We start from the raw sequence: 20,787 nt of genomic DNA on the forward strand, positions 1-20,787 counted from the left end.
TGAAGACACTGACAGAAGCTAGTTTTACGTATAAATATGATTACAGTCCTTCACTATGAGAAGTAACCTTTAAACAAACCTCATATAGTAAACCACATTCTTCGAACAAATAATGAATATAAAATTATGATAAAATACACAAAAGCTTGAATAGGTATACGAATGACATCGATTTTAGTATTACTCAACATACAAGACACATAGCATTATAAGTACTCTTAATAATATTGAAATCTCAGGAGCAATAATATATATGTGCATTACAATAAATATAATATTATCAACTCAGGCATTGAATCCCGAATTGAAGCAACAAAAATACCATAAACATGTAGTAAACAAAGTGATTAGTAAATTATATTAAAATTCACAACTTTTCAAATATTACTTAGACATATTGTGGAAGTGCACACATGTATAATATCAAAATCTGAGATTATGATTATTTTATATTTAGAGAATATGTCTCCAGATTGGTATTTTTGCACCTTGACATGTTTCTACAAATCGGAGGACTTTAAACATGCATTGAGTTCATCAGTTGTCGTTGATCGTGGAATCACTGGCAATGTTTGACGAAAATCTCCTGCTAATAAAATCATCGCACCACCAAATGGGTTGTGATTGCTCCTTAGATCTTGTAAGGTTCTATCTAAAGCCTCCAAAGATATTAATTTATGTGACACCATAGACTTACGATGAAAGAAAAATAGTAATAAAGAAGAAATACGTTGTGTTTCATTGTGTGAGTGAGGCTACCGGAGGCCCAATTACCCTCTTACCCAATCCCCGATTCCCCAACAACCATTAAATTCCTGACCCCAAAAGGCCGGCAACGTACTTGAAACGCCTCTGGTGTTTCGGGTGTTCATGGGCGGCGGCGATTGCTTACTATCAGGTGATCCGTGTGCTTGTTTACCGGCTTATACCATAAAAAAAACGTAAACAGCTTTTGACAATAGAAATATCCCCTTACTCTTCTTCCTTCTTAATTGACAAGTCACATCAAGTGTGCGTGATAAAATATACAGAGTAATCCTAACACTAGTCACACAAAATCATCCAATGATTTCTCCCGCTTTGGGCGAGACGAGATAGGTATTCAGTATTTACTGGCATCAACAATCAAGCTCGTCACCGTGGTCTATAATTATTATATCCGTTCAAAGTCTTAGTCTCTAGTTATGCGGGGCTGTACTAGATGGCGTCTTTGTCAATTTACAAGACAGTTTGATTAAACTGTATGTTGTGTTATAGTCCGGTCATTATACGATATTGAAATAACAAAAATTCCGACAGAGCTGAATTTTGGTACAGACCTTTATTTTACTATGTATAAAGATTAAAAATTTAAAAGACCCCATCGATCCCATATGTGCTTCAAAAGTTATTCGAGGTCAAAGTTCAACATTTTAGGTTTTTTGAGTTTTTCTCAAAAACCGTAAGTTTTTTCAAAAAAATACCTCAGACCAAATTTGTAGATCTCAAAATTCTCTACAAAATGGTCCTTATAAGTTTTTCTATAAGTATTACCGTTTCTAAGATAGATTCGTGTATCCCCACACACATTTTTCCACTTTGGAAGCGTCTAACTTTCAAACGATTGATTTTGACGAAAAGTGGTTTTAGAAACCTTAATGTCTTTTTTAAAGACCTATCCATAGACACCCATCACGGATATGTAAGCTGAAAAAAAAATTTTTTTGAATCAGTTCCATGTATGGAGTGCCCCCCTTTACTTTTTAAATTTATAAATTTTTATTCAAAATTCGAATAGCGGTTACCAAAATACACCATCTTACAAAGTTTCAACTATGTAGGCCCAACAGTTTCGGAAATAAATGTCTGTCCGTCCGTCCGTCCGTCCGTCCGTATGTCACAGCCTGTTGGGCCACGAAACTGTTGGGCCGACACGAAATTTTTAATCTTTATAGTAAAATAAAGGTCTGTACCAAAATTCAGCTCTGTCAGAATTTTTGTTCTTTCATTACTGTTTTCAGGTCTAATCTAAATTGACCGGACTATTACGGAACTGATTAAAATTTTAAGGTTTTTTTTAAATGTTTTTTTTTTATTGATGTACTCATGCAAATGGATTATTCTCTAGTTCACCTGAAAACTTCATTTACTATTTTAGGTAATCGTATAGGTCGGATTGAGCATCTAGTAATCTTTATGTTTTGAATTATATTATGTCAGAGCGCCTAGCTTCACTGACAGACAGACTGACGGACAATTCAATTTGACGTTTCAAAAGTGCCTTATTTAGGATTAATTGAAATAAATGCTTTAACTTTGACTTTGTCACCAATCATTTTCAAAAAAGAATGAAATTATTGGAACTCATTAAAATACTTTATATTACTAATTACGAAACAACCACAAAGACAATAGATAAGAATAAAATCTATTTTATTTCGGACGCGGATTTGCTAATCACTTATTATACCGTACAACCCGTTCCATAATTAAAATATCATTAAGGGTTGCAAATATAAGTAGAACACTTTCTCTAGTGTCGTCATAGCAAACTGCGCCCTCACGTAGTACGTTACTCTCCTCCAGTGTATTTCTGTCCCAGTCAGTCTTTTTCAAGAGATGAACCCACCGAATGGAACACCAGCGTTTCATAATGGTTTCGCTGCAACGACCTCGACAGGTCCAACGGTAATATATACTTTTTTAATTTAATTTGCCCTTATTTATTTCATACTATTTCTGATAATAAGAAAAATTGTATCAAAAGCATGTTAACGACATGGCATTTATGATCCTCTAGTTGATTTCTTAGTTCCCCAAAGTACCCGCTTTTGAAGTCATGTGTATTTTTCATTGACTTATATATTTTTTCTATTGTCCACAGTTCCAACATTGGATGCCACATCAGAGTACAGCTATGTCTGTCCCAGTGACTGCGCCAAATCAGCACATTTGGCACAACGGACAGTCGGCCGGATGGCCAGCGCCAGCGGTGAGACCTCAGGGTCTCCCAGCCGCAAACAAGAAGCCTAAACGTGTAAGAACCGCGTTTACAACGGATCAACTGTCGGCACTAGAGAACGAGTTTAAGTTGGCTCCTTTTTTGAACCGAACACGTCGGTTCCAGTTAGCCGATATATTGCAACTTAAAGAGCGAACCATTAAGATTTGGTTTCAAAATCGACGTATGAAGGATGAAGGAAAAAGGACCGAGCAGAGTGCCAAAGCTCTTCCATTGATAGTACTGATAATATCGAGGGCCCAATACTGCACTATCCGGTCGTGGCCCCAAGTTACCCAGAAGCAACTATGCCGACGACACCAAATTTAGTGCCACAACAACCTCAATACTCCCTGTTCGGTACTCAAGCCATTATTCCTCCGGGCAATATACCGGCACAACCTTACCAAGAAGAAGTGCAAGCTCCTCCGCAAGTAGAAGCACGATGTCTACTGGTATCACAGGAGCTGCCAGCTCCAATTGTACCCAATGAGATGAACAACTTTTCCTGGCCTGATGAGACAGACGATCAACTGTTAACGTCATTATAATGTTATTTAATTTAGCTAATAATAAATGTTCTATAATAAAAGCAAATACTATATTTACTAATCCACCAACCCTAGTAATATTATCCATGCAAAAGTTTGCAATGTTGTTGTTTCACGCAAAAACTGCTGAAGGGATCGGGATGAAATTTGAAACTGGGGTATATGATCTTTGGGAATAACATGTAGGCTACTTTTTACCCAATGGGAACGCGGGTGAACACACTGACAGAAGCTAGTTTTACGTATAAATATGATTACAGTCCTTCACTATGAGAAGTAACCTTTAAACAAACCTCATATAGTAAACCACATTCTTCGAACAAATAATGAATATAAAATTTATTATAAAATACACAAAAGCTTGAATAGGTATACGAATGACATCGATTTTAGTATTACTCAACATACAAGACACATAGCATTATAGGTACTCTCAATAATATTGAAATGTCAGGAGCAATAATATAGATGTGCATTACAATGAATATAGTATTGTCCACTCAGGCATTGAATCCCGAATTGAATCAACAAAAATACCATAAACATGTAGTAAACAAAGTGATTAGTAAATGATATTAAAATTCACAACTTTTCAAATATTACTTAGACAAATTGTGAAAGTGCACACATGTACCTATTATATAAAAATCTCAGATTATGATTATTTTATATTTAGAGAATATGTCTCCAGAGTGGTAATTTTGCACCTTGACACGTTTATACAAATTGGAGGACTTTAAACATGCATTGAGTTCGTCAGTTGTCGTTGATCGTGGAGACACTGGCAATGTTTGACGAAAATCTCCTGCTAATAAAATCATCGCACCACTAAATGGGTTGTGATTGCTCCTTAGATCTTGTAAGGTTCTATCTAAAGCCTCCAAAGATATTAATTTATGTTACACCATAGGCTTACGATGAAAGAAAAATAGTAATAAAGAAGAAATACGTTGTGTTTCATTGTGTGAGTGAGGCTACCGGAGGCCCAATTACCCTCTTACCCAATCCCCGATTTCCCAACAACCATTAAATTCCTGACCCCAAAAGGCCAGTAACGTACTTGAAACGCCTCTCGTGTTTCGGGTGTTCATGGGCGGCGGCGATTGCTTACTATCAAGTGATCCGTCTATACGTTTACCGGCTTATTCCATAAAAAACGTAAACAGCTTTTGACATTAGAACTATCTTCTTACTCTTCTTCCTTCTTAATTGACAAGTCACATCAAGTGTGCGTGATAAAATATACAGAGTAATCCTAACACTAGTCACACAAAATCATCCAATGATTTCTCCCGCCTTGGGCGAGACGAGATAGGTATTCAGTATTTACTGGCATCAACAATCAAGCTCGTCACCGTGGTCTATAATTACTATATCCGTTCAAAGTCTTAGTCTCTAATTATGCGGGCCTGTACTAGATGGCGTCTTTCTCAATTTACAAGACAGTTTGATTAAACTGTATGTTGTGTTACGGAACTGATTAAAATTTTAAGGTTTTTTTTAATGTTTTTTTTTATTGATGTACTCATGCAAATGGATTATTCTCTAGATCACCTGAAAACTTCATTTTCTATTTTAGGTAATCGTATAGGTCGGATTGATCATCTAGTAACCTTTTTATTTTGAATTATATTATGTCACCAATCATTTTCAAAATAGAATGAAATTATTGGAACTCATTAAAATACTTTAAATTACTAATTACGAAACAACCACAAAGACAATAGATAAGAATAAAATCTACTTTATTTCGGACATGGATTTGCTAATCACTTATCTTATCATACCTTTAGCCCGTTCCATAATTACACTATCATTAAGGGTTGCAAATATAAGTAGAACACTTTCTCTAGTGTCGTCATAGCAAACTGCGCCCTCACGTAGTACATTACTCTCCTCCAGTGAATTTCCATCCCAGTCAATCTTTATCAAGAGATGAACCCACCGACTCAATCACCAGCGTTTCACATCGCAGGCAATGGTTTCGCTGCAACGGTCTCGACAGGTCCAACGGTAATATAATTATTTATTATTCTTGCATTTATGCTCTTTTATTAATTTCATATGATTTCTGATCGTAACAAAAGTAACTGGCGCTAAAATGCCGTTTTTGACCCTCTAGTTGACTTCTTGGTTTCCCCAAAGCACCTGCTTTTGAAGTCATGTGTATTTTTCCTTGACTTACATATTTTTCTATTATCCACAGTTCCAACATTGGATGCCACATCAGAGTACAGCCGTGTCGGTCCCAGTGACTGCGCCAAATCAGCACATTTGGCACAACGGACAGTCGGCCGGATGGCCAGCGCCAGCGGTGAGACCTCAGGGTCTCCCAGCCGCAAACAAGAAGCCTAAACGTGTAAGAACCGCGTTTACAACGGATCAACTGTCGGCACTAGAGAACGAGTTTAAGTTGGCTCCTTTTTTGAACCGAACACGTCGGTTCCAGTTAGCCGATATGTTGCAACTTAAAGAGAAAACCATTAAGATTTGGTTTCAAAATCGACGTATGAAGGAGAAAAAGGACCGAGCAGAGTGCCAAAGCTCTTCCATTGATAGTACTGATAATATCGAGGGCCCAATACTGCACTATCCGGTCGTGGCTCCAAGTTACCCAGAAGCAACTATGCCGACGACACCAAATTTAGTGCCACAGCAACCTCAATACTCCCTGTTCGGTACTCAAGCCATTATTCCTCCGGGCAATATACCGACACAACCTTACCAAGAAGAAGTGCAAGCTCCTCCGCAAGTAGAAGCACGATGTCTACTGGTATCACAGGAGCTGCCAGCTCCAATTGTACCCAATGAGATGAACAACTTTTCCTGGCCTGATGAGACAGAAGATCAACTGTTAACGTCATTGTAATGTTATTTAATTTAGCTAATAATAAATGTTCTATTATAAAGGCTAATTCTATATTTATTATTCCAACCAACCCTAGTAATATTATACATGCAAAAGTTTGCACGGTTGTTACTGCTTCACGCAAAAACTGCAGAAGGGATCAGGATGAAATTTGGAACTGGGGTATATGATCTTTGGGAATAACATGTAGGCTACTTTTTATCTAATAGGAACGCGGGTGAAGACACTGACAGAAGCTAGTTTTACGTATAAATATGATTACAGTCCTTCACTATGAGAAGTAACCTTTAAACAAACCTCATACAGTAAACCTTATTCTTCGAATAAATAATGAATATAAAATTATAATAAAATACACAAAAGCTTGAATAGGAATACGAATGACATCGATTTTAGTATTACTCAACATACAAGACACATAGCATTATAGGTACTCTCAATAATATTGAAATCTCAGGAGCAATAATATATATGTGCATTACAATGAATATAGTATTGGCAACTCAGGCATTGAATCCCGAATTGAAGCAACAAAAATACCATAAACATGTAGTAAACAAAGTGATTAGTAAATGATGTTAAAATCCACAACTTTTCAAATATTACTTAGACAAATTGTGAAATTGCACACATGCATCATATCAAAATCTGAGATTATGATTATTTTATATTTAGAGAATATGCCTCCAGATTGGTAATTTTGCACCTTGATATGTTTCTACAAATTGGAGGACTTTAAACATGCATTGAGTTCGTCAGTTGTCGTTGATCGTGGAGACACTGGCAATGTTTGACGAAAATCTCCTGCTAATAAAATCATCGCACCACTAAATGGGTTGTGATTGCTCCTTAGATCTTGTAAGGTTCTATCTACAGCCTCCAAAGATATTATATGTGACACCATAGACTTACGATGAAAGAAAAATAGTAATAAAGAAGAAATGCGCTGTGTTTCATTGTGTGAGTGAGGCTACCGGAGGCCCAATTACCCTCCTACCCAATCCCCGATTCCCCAACAACCCTTAAATTCCTAACCCCCAAAAGGCCGGCAACGTACTTGAAACGCCTCTGGTGTTTCGGGTGTTCATGGGCGGCGGCGATTGCTGGCTATCAGGTGATCCGTCTGCTCGTTTGCCGGCTTATACCATAAAAAAACGTAAGCAGATTTTGACAATAGAAATATCCCCTTTCTCTTCTTCCTTCTTAATTGACAAGTCACATCAAGTGTGCGTGATAAAATATACAGAGTAATCCTAACACTAGTCACACAAAATCATCCAATGATTTCTCCCGCTTTGGGCGAGACGAGATAGGTATTCAGTATTTACTGGCATCAACAATTAAACTCGTCCCCGAGGTCTATAATTATTATTATATCCGTTCAAAGTCTTAGTCTCTAGTTATGCAGGTCGATACTAGATGGCGTCTTTCTCAATTTACAAGACAGTTTGATTAAACTGTATGTTGTGTTATAGTCCGGTCATTATACGATATTGAAATAACAAAAATTCCGACAGAGCTGAATTTTGGTACAGACCTTTATTTTACTATGTATAAAGATTAAAAATTTAAAAGACCCCATCGATCCCATATGTGCTTCAAAAGTTATTCGAGGTCAAAGTTCAACATTTTAGGTTTTTTGAGTTTTTCTCAAAAACCGTAAGTTTTTTCAAAAAAATACCTCAGACCAAATTTGTAGATCTCAAAATTCTCTACAAAATGGTCCTTATAAGTTTTTCTATAAGTATTACCGTTTCTAAGATAGATTCGTGTATCCCCACACACATTTTTCCACTTTGGAAGCGTCTAACTTTCAAACGATTGATTTTGACGAAAAGTGGTTTTAGAAACCTTAATGTCTTTTTTAAAGACCTATCCATAGACACCCATCACGGATATGTAAGCTGAAAAAAAAATTTTTTTGAATCAGTTCCATGTATGGAGTGCCCCCCTTTACTTTTTAAATTTATAAATTTTTATTCAAAATTCGAATAGCGGTTACCAAAATACACCATCTTACAAAGTTTCAACTATGTAGGCCCAACAGTTTCGGAAATAAATGTCTGTCCGTCCGTCCGTCCGTCCGTCCGTATGTCACAGCCTGTTGGGCCACGAAACTGTTGGGCCGACACGAAATTTTTAATCTTTATAGTAAAATAAAGGTCTGTACCAAAATTCAGCTCTGTCAGAATTTTTGTTCTTTCATTACTGTTTTCAGGTCTAATCTAAATTGACCGGACTGTTACGGAACTGATTAAAATTTTAAGGTTTTTTTTAAATGTTTTTTTTTTATTGATGTACTCATGCAAATGGATTATTCTCTAGTTCACCTGAAAACTTCATTTACTATTTTAGGTAATCGTATAGGTCGGATTGAGCATCTAGTAATCTTTATGTTTTGAATTATATTATGTCAGAGCGCCTAGCTTCACTGACAGACAGACTAACGGACAATTCAATTTGACGTTTCAAAAGTGCCTTATTTAGGATTAATTGAAATAAATGCTTTAACTTTGACTTTGTCACCAATCATTTTCAAAAAAGAATGAAATTATTGGAACTCATTAAAATACTTTATATTACTAATTACGAAACAACCACAAAGACAATAGATAAGAATAAAATCTATTTTATTTCGGACGCGGATTTGCTAATCACTTATCATACCGTACAACCCGTTCCATAATTAAACTATCATTAAGGGTTGCAAATATAAGTAGAACACTTTCTCTAGTGTCGTCATAGCAAACTGCGCCCTCACGTAGTACGTTACCCTCCTCCAGTGTATTTCCGTCCCAGTCAATCTTTATCAAAAGATGAACCCACCGAATGGAACACCAGCGTTTCATAATGGTTTCGCTGCAACGGCGTCGACAGGTCCAACGGTAATATATACTTTTTTTTTTAAATTTAATTTGCCCTTATTTATTTCATACTATTTCTGATAATAAGACTAATCGTATCAAAAGTATGTTAACGACATGGCATTTATGATCCTCTAGTTGATTTCTTAGTTTCCCCAAAGTACCCGCTTTTGAAGTCATGTGTATTTTTCATTGACTTATATATTTTTTCTATTATCCACAGTTCCAACATTGGATGCCACATCAGAGTACAGCTATGTCGGTCCCAGTGACTGCGCCAAATCAGCACATTTGGCACAACGGACAGTCGGCCGGATGGCCAGCGCCAGCGGTGAGACCTCAGGGTCTCCCAGCCGCAAACAAGAAGCCTAAACGTGTAAGAACTTACAACGGATCAACTGTCGGCACTAGAGAACGAGTTTAAGTTGGCTCCTTTTTTGAACCGAACACGTCGGTTCCAGTTAGCCGATATGTTGCAACTTAAAGAGCGTTTACAACCATTAAGACCGCGTTTACAACGGATCAACTGTCGGCACTAGAGAACGAGTTTAAGTTGGCTCCTTTTTTGAACCGAACACGTCGGTTCCAGTTAGCCGATATGTTGCAACTTAAAGAGAAAACCATTAAGATTTGGTTTCAAAATCGACGTATGAAGGAGAAAAAGGACCGAGCAGAGTGCCAAAGCTCTTCCATTGATAGTACTGATAATATCGAGGGCCCAATACTGCACTATCCGGTCGTGGCCCCAAGTTACCCAGAAGCAACTATGCCGACGACACCAAATTTAGTGCCACAACAACCTCAATACTCCCTGTTTGGTACTCAAGCCATTATTCCTCCGGGCAATATACCGACACAACCTTACCAAGAAGAAGTGCAAGCTCCTCCGCAAGTAGAAGCACGATGTCTACTGGTATCACAGGAGCTGCCAGCTCCAATTGTACCCAATGAGATGAATAACTTTTCCTGGCCTGATGAGACTGAAGATCAACTGTTAACGTCATTGTAATGTTATTTAATTTAGCTAATAATAAATGTTCTATTATAAAAGCAAATTCTGTATTTATTAATCCACCAACCCTAGTAATATTATACATGCAAAAGTTTGCACGGTTGTTACTGCTTCACGCAAAAACTGCTGACGGGATCTGGCTGAAATTTGGAACTGTATATGATGGTTGGGAATGGGAAGAACATGTAGGCTACTTTTTATTCAATGGGAACGCGGGTGAAGGCGCTGACAGAAGCTAGTTTTACGTATAAATATGATTACAGTCCTTCACTATGAGAAGTAACCTTTAAACAAATCTCATACAGTAAACCACATTCTTCGAATAAATAATGAATATAAAATTATAATAAAATACACAAAAGCTTGAATAGGTATACGAATGACATCGATTTTAGTATTACTCAACATACAAGACACATAGCATTATAGGTACTCTCAGTAATATTGAAATCTCAGGAGCAATAATATATATTGTATCTACAAAAATGTGCATTACAATAAATATAGTATTGTCAACTCAGGCATTGAATCCCGAATTGAAGCAACAAAAATACCATAAACATGTAGTAAACAAAGTGATTAGTAAATGATATTAAAATTCACAACTTTTCAAATATTACTTAGACAAATTGTGAAAGTGCACACATGTACCTATTATATAAAAATCTCAGATTATGATTATTTTATATTTAGAGAATATGTCTCCAGAGTGGTAATTTTGCACCTTGACACGTTTATACAAATTGGAGGACTTTAAACATGCATTGAGTTCGTCAGTTGTCGTTGATCGTGGAATCACTGGCAATGTTTGACGAAAATCTCCTGCTAATAAAATCATCGCACCACTAAATAGGTTGTGATTGCTCCTTAGATCTTGTAAGGTTCTATCTACAGCCTCTAAAGATATTAATTTATGTTACACCATAGACTTACGATGAAAGAAAAATAGTAATAAAGAAGAAATACGTTGTGTTTCATTGTGTGAGTGAGGCTACCGGAGGCCCAATTACCCTCTTACCCAATCCCCGATTCCCCAACAACCATTAAATTCCTGACCCCAAAAGGCCAGCAACGTACTTGAAACGCCTCTGGTGTTTCGGGTGTTCATGGGCGGCGGCGATTGCTTACTATCAGGTGATCCGTCTGCTCGTTTACAGGCTTATTCCATAAAAAACGTAAACAGCTTTTGACAATAGAAATATCCCCTTTCTCTTCTTCCTTCTTAATTGACAAGTCACATCAAGTGTGCGTGATAAAATATACAGAGTAATCCTAACACTAGTAACACAAAATCACCCAATGATTTCTCCCAGCTTGGGCGAGACGAGATAGGTATTCAGTATTTACTGGAATCAACAATCAAGCTCGTCACCGTGGTCTATAATTATTATATCCGTTCAAAGTCTTAGTCTCTAGTTATGCGGGGCTGTACTAGATGGCGTCTTTCTCAATTTACAAGACAGTTTAATTAAACTGTATGTTGTGTTACGGAACTGATTAAAATTTTAAGGTTTTTTTTAAATGTTTTTTTTTTTATTGATGTACTCATGCAAATGGATTATTCTCTAGATCACCTGAAAACTTCATTTTCTATTTTAGGTAATCGTATAGGTCGGATTGATCATCTAGTTACCTTTTTATTTTGAATTATATTATGTCACCAATCATTTTGAAAATAGAATGAAATCATTAGAACTCATTAAAATACTTTATAATACTAATTACGAAACAACCACAAAGACAATAGATCAGAATAAAATCTATTTTATTTCGGACGTGGATTTGCTAATCACTTATCTTATCATACCTTTAGCCCATTCGCTAATTACACTATCATTAAGGGTTGCAAATATAAGTAGAACACTTTCTCTAGTGTCGTCATAGCAAACTGCGCCCTCACGTAGTACATTACTCTCCTCCAGTGAATTTCCATCCCAGTCAATCTTTATCAAGAGATGAACCCACCGACTCAATCACCAGCGTTTCACATCGCAGGCAATGGTTTCGCTGCAACGGCCTCGACAGGTCCAACGGTAATATAATTATTTCTTATTCTTGCATTTATGCTCTTTTATTAATTTCATATGATTTCTGATCGTAACAAAAGTAGCTGGCGCTAACATGGCGTTTATGACCCTCTAGTTGACTTCTTGGTTTCCCCAAAGCACCTACTTTTGAAGTCATGTGTATTTTTCCTTGACTTACATATTTTTTCTATTATCCACAGTTCCAACATTGGATGCCACATCAGAGTACAGCTATGTCGGTCCCAGTGACTGCGCCAAATCAGCACATTTGGCACAACGGACAGTCGGCCGGATGGCCAGCGCCAGCGGTGAGACCTCAGGGTCTCCCAGCCGCAAACAAGAAGCCTAAACGTGTAAGAACCGCGTTTACAACGGATCAACTGTCGGCACTAGAGAACGAGTTTAAGTTGGCTCCTTTTTTGAACCGAACACGTCGGTTCCAGTTAGCCGATATGTTGCAACTTAAAGAGAAAACCATTAAGATTTGGTTTCAAAATCGACGTATGAAGGAGAAAAAGGACCGAGCAGAGTGCCAAAGCTCTTCCATTGATAGTACTGATAATATCGAGGGCCCAATACTGCACTATCCGGTCGTGGCCCCAAGTTACCCAGAAGCAACTATGCCGACGACACCAAATTTAGTGCCACAACAACCTCAATACTCCCTGTTCGGTACTCAAGCCATTATTCCTCCGGGCAATATACCGGCACAACCTTACCAAGAAGAAGTGCAAGCTCCTCCGCAAGTAGAAGCACGATGTCTACTGGTATCACAGGAGCTGCCAGCTCCAATTGTACCCAATGAGATGAACAACTTTTCCTGGCCTGATGAGACTGAAGATCAACTGTTCACGTCATTGTAATGTTATTTAATTTAGCTAATAATAAATGTTCTATTATAAAAGCTAATTCTATATTTATTAATCCACCAACCCTAGTAATATTATACATGCAAAAGTTTGCACAGTTGTTACTGCTTCACGCAAAAACTGCAGAAGGGATCAGGATGAAATTTGGAACTGGGGTATATGATCTTTGGGAATAACACTAATACTAATACTTTTTATCCACCGGGAACGCGCAGAAGCTAGTTTTACGTATAAATATAATTATAGTTCTTCACTATGAGAAGTAACCTTTAAACAAATCTCATATAGTAAACTACATTCTTCGAATAAATAATGAATATAAAATTATGATAAAATACACAAAAGCTTGAATAGGTATACGAATGACATCAATTTTAGTATTACTTAACATACAAGACACATAGCATTATAGGTACTCTCAATAATATTGAAATCTCAGGAGCAATAATATATATGTGCATTACAATAAATATAGTATTGTCAACTCAGGCATTGAATCCCGAATTGAAGCAACAAAAATACCATAAACATGTAGTAAACAAAGTGATTAGTAAATGATATTAAAATTCACAACTTTTCAAGTAGATATTACTTAGACAAATTGTGAAATTGTACACATGTACCTATCATATAAAAATCTGAGATTATGATTATTTTATATTTAGAGAATATGTCTCCAGATTGGTATTTTTGCACCTTGACATGTTTCTACAAATCGGAGGACTTTAAACATGCATTGAGTTCATCAGTTGTCGTTGATCGTGGAATCACTGGCAATGTTTGACGAAAATCTCCTGCTAATAAAATCATCGCACCACTAAATGGGTTGTGATTGCTCCTTAGAACTTGTAAGGTTCTATCTAAAGCCTCCAAAGATATTTTATGTGACACCATAGACTTACGATGAAAGAAAAATAGTAATAAAGAAGAAATACGTTGTGTTTCATTGTGTGAGTGAGGCTACCGGAGGCCCAATTACCCTCTTACCCAATCCCCGATTCCCCAACAACCATTAAATTCCTGACCCCAAAAGGCCAGCAACGTACTTGAAACGCCTCTGGTGTTTCGGGTGTTCATGGGCGGCGGCGATTGCTTACTATCAGGTGATCCGTCTGCTCGTTTACCGGCTTATACCATAAAAAAACGTAAGCAGATTTTGACAATAGAAATATCCCCTTTCTCTGCTTGCTTCTTAATTGACAAGTCACATCAAGTGTGCGTGATAAAATATACAGAGTAATCCTAACACTAGTCACACAAAATCATCCAATGATTTCTCCCAGCTTGGGCGAGACGAGATAGGTATTCAGTATTTACTGGCATCAACAATCAAGCTCGTCACCGTGGTCTATAATTATTATATCCGTTCAAAGTCTTAGTCTCTAGTTATGCAGGCCGCTATTAGATGGCGTATTTCTCAATTTACAAGACAGTTTGGATTAACAGTATTTTGGGTTACAGTACTGATTAAAATTTTAAGGTTTTTTAAAATGCTATTTTTTTTTTAATTGATGTATGTACAAATGGATTATTCTCTAGTTCACCTGAAAACTTCATTTTCTATTTTAGGTAATCGTATAGGTCGGATTGATCCTCTAGTATACCGCCCTTCCCAACCCTTAAATTTTTTTTCGTTTACCGGCTTATTCCATAAAAAACGTAAACAGCTTTTGACAATTTTGAATTAAGTTATGTCACCAATCATTTTCAAAATAGAATGAAATCATTAGAACTCATTAAAATACTTTATATTACTAATTACGAAACAACCACAAACACAATAGATAAGAATAAAATCTATTTTATTTCGGACGTGGATTTGCTAATCACTTATCATACCGTACAACCCGTTCCATAATTACACTATCATTAAGGGTTGCAAATATAAGTAGAACACTTTCTCTAGTATCGTCATAGCAAACTGCGCCCTCACAGAGTAAGTTACTCTCCTCCAGTGTATTTCCGTCCCAGTCAATATTTATCATAAGATGAACCCACCGACTCAATCACCAGCGTTTCACATCGCAGGCAGTGGTTTCGCTGCAACGGCCTCGACAGGTCCAACGGTAATATAATATACTTTTTTTTAATTTAATTTGCCCTTATTTATTTCATACTATTTCTGATAATAAGAAAAATTGTATCAAAAGCATGTTAACGACATGGCATTTATGATCCTCTAGTTGATTTCTTAGTTTCCCCAAAGTACCTGCTTCTGGAGTCATGTGTATTTTTCATTGACTTACATATTTTTTCTATTATCCACAGTTCCAACATTGGATGCCACATCAGAGTACAGCTATGTCTGTCCCAGTGACTGCGCCAAATCAGCACATTTGGCACAACGGACAGTCGGCCGGATGGCCAGCGCCAGCGGTGAGACCTCAGGGTCTCCCAGCCGCAAACAAGAAGCCTAAACGTGTAAGAACCGCGTTTACAACGGATCAACTGTCGGCACTAGAGAACGAGTTTAAGTTGGCTCCTTTTTTGAACCGAACACGTCGGTTCCAGTTAGCCGATATGTTGCAACTTAAAGAGAAAACCATTAAGATTTGGTTTCAAAATCGACGTATGAAGGAGAAAAAGGACCGAGCAGAGTGCCAAAGCTCTTCCATTGATAGTACTGATAATATCGAGGGCCCAATACTGCACTATCCGGTCGTGGCCCCAAGTTACCCAGAAGCAACTATGCCGACGACACCAAATTTAGTGCCACAACAACCTCAATACTCCCTGTTCGGTACTCAAGCCATTATTCCTCCGGGCAATATACCGGCACAACCTTACCAAGAAGAAGTGCAAGCTCCTCCGCAAGTAGAAGCACGATGTCTACTGGTATCACAGGAGCTGCCAGCTCCAATTGTACCCAATGAGATGAACAACTTTTCCTGGCCTGATGAGACAGAAGATCAACTGCTAACGTCATTGTAATGTTATTTAATTTAGCTAATAATAAATGTTCTATAATAAAAGCAAATACTATATTTACTAATCCACCAACCCTAGTAATATTATCCATGCAAAAGTTTGCACGCTTGTTACTCCACCAATTTATTAATCCACCAATGCTACCTACGTCCTAGCAACAGTTTGTATGGTTGTTTGTTACTCCTTCACGGAAAATCTGCTGAAGGGGTCGGGATGAAATTTGTAACACGAGATAGATTATGGTCTGGAATAATAAATAGGCTACTTTTTGTCCCACTGGACGCGGGTGAAGCTGCTGGCAACAGTTAATTTTACACAACCATATTTTTTATTACGTTTAAGCCGGTAAACGAGCTGACGGATTACCTGATGGTAAGCAATGGTCGGCACCCTTGGACACCCAAAACACTAGAGGCGTTAGAAGAGCGTTGCTAGCCTTTTGGGTGTTAGGAATTTAAGGTTTGTTGGGGAATCGGGCATTTGGAGGATTGGGAAGGGTGGTAATTGGGCCTCCGGTAGCCTCACTCACACAATGAAACACAGCGCATTTCTTCTTTATTACTATTTTTCTTTCATCGTAAGTCTATGGTGTCACATATAATATCTTTGGAGGCTGTAGATAGAACCTTACAAGATCTAAGGAGCAATCACAACCCATTTAGTGGTGCGATGATTTTATTAGCAGGAGATTTTCGTCAAACATTTTCGTCAAACATTGCCAGTGATTCCACGATCAACGACAACTGACGACAACGACCTTAATTTAAACAAATCTCATATAGTCAACTAAATTATTCAAATAAATCTATATAAATAAAAATGAATGTTAAGGAAAAAATGTGTGTATACGCATAAATTCTGAACGACTGCACGAAATTGGATGATTTTTTTAATGTATTTCCTATAGCAAGGAGAACGTTTGTATAAAAAAATGTAGAAAAGATTGAATTGCTGTTCGTTAGTCTCACTAAAACTGGAGAACTGCCGGACCGATTTAGCAGATTTTAGGCATGAATTATTTGTTAAGGTCTAGGGAAGGTTTAAAATTTGAGAAAAAATTGTTGGAGGCAATACAAAGTTTGCCGGGACAGCTAGTAATAAATATAAAAACTTCGTACAAAAATCACAAAAGCTTATTATAAATACGTAAACGAATATCATCAATTTAGATATCATTCAGCGTACACGACACATAGCTTATAGGTATACTCTCAATAATATTAAAATTTCAGGAGCAATAATATATATTGTATCTATAAAATTATTATATATCAAAATGTGCATTACAATGAATATAATATTGTCAACTCAGGAATTGAATCCCAAAATGAAGACAAAAATAATACCACAAAAACTAGTAAACAAAGTCATTAGTGTTAATATTAAAACTCACAACTATTCAGATATTACTGAGAAACGTATGTACACATTATAAAAGTACATGATTTTTTAAATGTATACATGTATTTGTATATCTGAAATAAATTATTATTTTTTTTAAGGAGGGAAAATCATCCATTGATTTGTCTCGCCTTGGGTCGGCTCGCCCTCAAGGGAGTGTCAGGCTCTTACTGACTAAAAACCACCCCGTTCCTATTCCTGCTTTTCGAGCCGGAGCGGCGGCAAACCCGCTAGGCAGTCCGCAGCTTTGGATACATATTTGGATACATTGTCTCGAACTACTACCAACGACTTTTACAAACTTACACTGTTACTGAGCCTTACAAGCTTTTAAATACAAAATTGGAATGAAATTAAAATTCACTAACTTATAATATCTACAATAATCAAGACAATACGGCATTATGACTGATAATGTGACACATTGTAAAATTCAAGTTCTATTGTTCTAACAATGCTAATTACTCGTTTAGTTACTCGTTTAACCCTTTAATTATCAATTTTTAATATTCTAGGGATTGTTTACGTGTGTCGTATTTCTTTGAATTAATTTTTACAAAATTCCTGATTTTGATCACGTCTACCAGGGTGCGGGTTCCAAATCTGGTAAGCACCTAATAACACGTTATCCTTTTATGTAAGTTCCACAAATTAAGACACCACAGACTTATGGTCAAAGAAAAATAACAATCAAGAAGAAAAACGTAAACAGCTTTTGACAATAGAAATATCTCTTTCCTCTTTATTACAGTGATTGACAAGTCCCATCGCGTATGCATACTATATTATTACTAGCGACCCGCCCCGGCATCACACGGGTTGCATTCACTATATTCTTTATTTAACCAAGTATTGCGATCGTTTGATGAAGTTACACAATTAGATTTAGTGAGCGAGAGTTTAACAAAACTCGTTCTCTTCTCTTTATTCTGAATTTGATATTATACAAACAGGGATTTTAAGGAGAGCGAGTAAATTTAGGAGTAGAACATAATAAACTGATGACATGTAATTGTTTAGGAATTGAATTAAGTTAATGACAATGATCTAGTATAAAAGTATGAGCAAAGTATGAATTAACACATTCCTATAGAACAGGACGCAGAAATGAAATGTTGGAAAGCTTCAGAGCCACCTATTACAAACACCCTAAAGAAAGCTCACATACATTGCTACAGGGAAGTTACCGACAAACGAGTACATAAAGGTACCTTTTATTTATTTTGCCAAGATGTAGTTTAAAATACCATGGATGTACTCATGAAAATGGATTACAATCTAGAGCGCCTATAAACTATATTTCCTATTTTAGATACTCGTATTGGTCGGATTAACAAAACATCGAATTGTTTAATGTCACCAATCATTTTAACAATAGAATGAAATTATTGGAACTCATTAAAATACCTTGTATTACGAAACAATCACAAAGACAATAGATAAGAATAAAAATCTATTTTATTTCGGACTTGAATTTGGTAATCGCTTATCTTATCATACCTTTAGCCTGTTCCCTAATTAAACTATCATTAAGGGTTGCGAATATGCCCATATAAGTAGAGCAATTTCTCTAGAGGCGTCATAACGAATTGTGCCTTCACATAGTTCATTACTCTCCTCCAGTGTATTTCCGTCCCAGTGAATCTTCTACTAAGCGATGAACCCGTTGACTCAACCACCAGTTTTTCATAATTTAAACAGTGGTTTAATTCCACCGATGTCGACAAATTCAATGGTAATATATATTTTTTATTTAATTTATTCTTTATTTTATTTTATACGATTTCTGATTGAAAAACAAATCGTAGCAATGTTGTTGGGCATTATGATCCTCTAGTTGATTCCTTAGTATCCTCAAATTACTTTTGAAGTTACATATGTGTATTTTTCATTGACTTATATATCTTTTCTATTGTCCACAGTTCCCACATTGGATGTCACATCAGAATGCAGCCGTGCCAGTCCCAGTGATTGCGCCAAATCGCCAGATTTGGTTAAACGGACAGCTAACCGGGTGGCCAGCGCCAGCGGTGAGACCTCAAGGTCTCGCCGCAAACAAGAAGCCTAAACGCGTGAGAACTGCGTTTACAACGAACCAACTGTCGGCGCTAGAAGAAGAATACAAGCAGTGCCGGTATTTGGCCCCATCACGACGTCACCAGCTGGCAAATATACTAAATATCCACGAACGTATAATAAAAATCTGGTTTCAAAACCGGCGGATGAAAGAAAAAAAAGACCTTATAGAGAACCAAGGCTCTTCAGAAGAGAGTTCAGAGGGTATGCTGAGTCCGATAATGCACTACCCGGGCGTATTTCCAAATTACACTGAGGCATGTGTACCTACGACACCAAATCTAACTTCGGAACAATATTCCCAGTACATGTATGGGACTCATCCCATCATTCCTCCGGGCAATAGCTCGGCATATCCTTGGCACACACAACTACAAGTTCCATCTCAACTTGAAGCCAGTCTGTCAGCAGCAACTGCGCCGACGACACCAAATTTAATGTCGGGACAATATCAATACTCCCCGTATGTGAATGGGACTCAGCCGATTACTGCTCCGGGCAATGTTTCAACACAAACTTGGCACCCAGAAGTGCAAGCCGCTCCTCAAGAAGCAAGTCATCCTGTGCCAAATTTAATATCAGAACTTGATCAATATTCTCCGAACGTGAATGGGAATAGTCATCCAATGGTTCCTCCGGGCGATATCCCAGCACAACCACTACAGGCTGAACAAGTTCCACCTCAACAAGAAACCAGTCATCCTTCAGCAGAGCAACCGGCCCCTGATGTTTCTAATGAAAGTAACAACTCTTCATGGGATCAAATGAAACTTATAGAGCAACTATTATCATTGTAATGCATTGTAACATTTAAGTATTTATTAAATAAATTTTGTAAAAAAAGAAACTTATTTTTAATTTGTCTAGCTATTAAGAATATATTATTTCTAAAGTCATATTTTTACTGTTGGAAGTTCGTTAACATTAAATCATTATAGAACAAAATAAAGTTAATCAAATAATCTTATTCACAAAGTCACAAAAACACCACACATTGACTAAGTTATACAGTTTATTGAGAATGGTCAATATAAAATATTAAACTCAAAATATAGAATTAGGTACAGAATTCAAAACATATTACTTACTATTAAAATGAGTAAGTAACTTTAGATATAAACTACATTAGGGAACAAATAATGTTGAAAACAAAAATCACTACTTTTGACCTACGTGACTTAATAATGTCTTGCAAGAAAAGTCTACGTGA

The 20,787-nt window shown here is 36.9% G+C and overlaps 5 protein-coding genes across 5 annotated transcripts; all 5 read left to right on the forward strand.

The window, feature by feature from the left end:
• The first annotated feature begins 3,288 nt into the window (after positions 1-3,288).
• On the forward strand, positions 3,289-6,400 carry LOC126912850 (brain-specific homeobox protein homolog). Its single transcript, XM_050707154.1, has 2 exons — positions 3,289-3,414; positions 5,738-6,400. The coding sequence occupies exons 1-2, from the start codon at positions 3,289-3,291 to the stop codon at positions 6,398-6,400; spliced, it is 789 nt and encodes a 262-aa protein (XP_050563111.1).
• Positions 6,401-9,862: 3,462 nt separating this feature from the next.
• LOC118270096 (ventral anterior homeobox 2-like) lies at positions 9,863-10,273 on the forward strand. The gene has a single exon (XM_050707155.1). The coding sequence runs from the start codon at positions 9,863-9,865 to the stop codon at positions 10,271-10,273; it is 411 nt and encodes a 136-aa protein (XP_050563112.1).
• Positions 10,274-12,497: 2,224 nt separating this feature from the next.
• On the forward strand, positions 12,498-13,166 carry LOC118270100 (ventral anterior homeobox 2-like). Its single transcript, XM_050707156.1, has one exon. The coding sequence runs from the start codon at positions 12,516-12,518 to the stop codon at positions 13,164-13,166; it is 651 nt and encodes a 216-aa protein (XP_050563113.1). The 5' UTR covers positions 12,498-12,515.
• A 1,994-nt stretch (positions 13,167-15,160) lies between these two features.
• On the forward strand, positions 15,161-16,117 carry LOC126912851 (brain-specific homeobox protein homolog). Its single transcript, XM_050707157.1, has 2 exons — positions 15,161-15,238; positions 15,441-16,117. The coding sequence occupies exons 1-2, from the start codon at positions 15,161-15,163 to the stop codon at positions 16,101-16,103; spliced, it is 741 nt and encodes a 246-aa protein (XP_050563114.1). The 3' UTR covers positions 16,104-16,117.
• Positions 16,118-19,218: 3,101 nt separating this feature from the next.
• Positions 19,219-20,374, forward strand: LOC118270103 (ventral anterior homeobox 2b-like). The gene is made up of 2 exons (XM_050707158.1): positions 19,219-19,236; positions 19,424-20,374. Exons 1-2 carry the CDS (start codon positions 19,219-19,221, stop codon positions 20,372-20,374), a joined length of 969 nt encoding a protein of 322 aa, XP_050563115.1.
• Positions 20,375-20,787: the final 413 nt, after the last annotated feature.

Source organism: Spodoptera frugiperda, chromosome 30, assembly GCF_023101765.2.
Source record: "Spodoptera frugiperda isolate SF20-4 chromosome 30, AGI-APGP_CSIRO_Sfru_2.0, whole genome shotgun sequence".
In the NCBI taxonomy this organism is placed as follows: Eukaryota; Metazoa; Arthropoda; class Insecta; order Lepidoptera; family Noctuidae; genus Spodoptera; species Spodoptera frugiperda.

Excerpts from the sequence above, each read along its gene's own strand:
- LOC126912850 (XM_050707154.1), top strand. The coding sequence starts at position 3,289 with ATGCCGACGACACCAAATTTAGTGCCACAACAACCTCAATACTCCCTG. Across the intron at positions 3,415-5,737 it reads AAGTGCAAGCTCCTCCGCAA|TTCCAACATTGGATGCCACA; the intron begins GTAGAAGCACGA and ends TATTATCCACAG.
- LOC118270096 (XM_050707155.1), top strand. The coding sequence starts at position 9,863 with ATGTTGCAACTTAAAGAGAAAACCATTAAGATTTGGTTTCAAAATCGA.
- LOC118270100 (XM_050707156.1), top strand. The coding sequence starts at position 12,516 with ATGCCACATCAGAGTACAGCTATGTCGGTCCCAGTGACTGCGCCAAAT.
- LOC126912851 (XM_050707157.1), top strand. The coding sequence starts at position 15,161 with ATGAACCCACCGACTCAATCACCAGCGTTTCACATCGCAGGCAGTGGT. Across the intron at positions 15,239-15,440 it reads CGGCCTCGACAGGTCCAACG|TTCCAACATTGGATGCCACA; the intron begins GTAATATAATAT and ends TATTATCCACAG.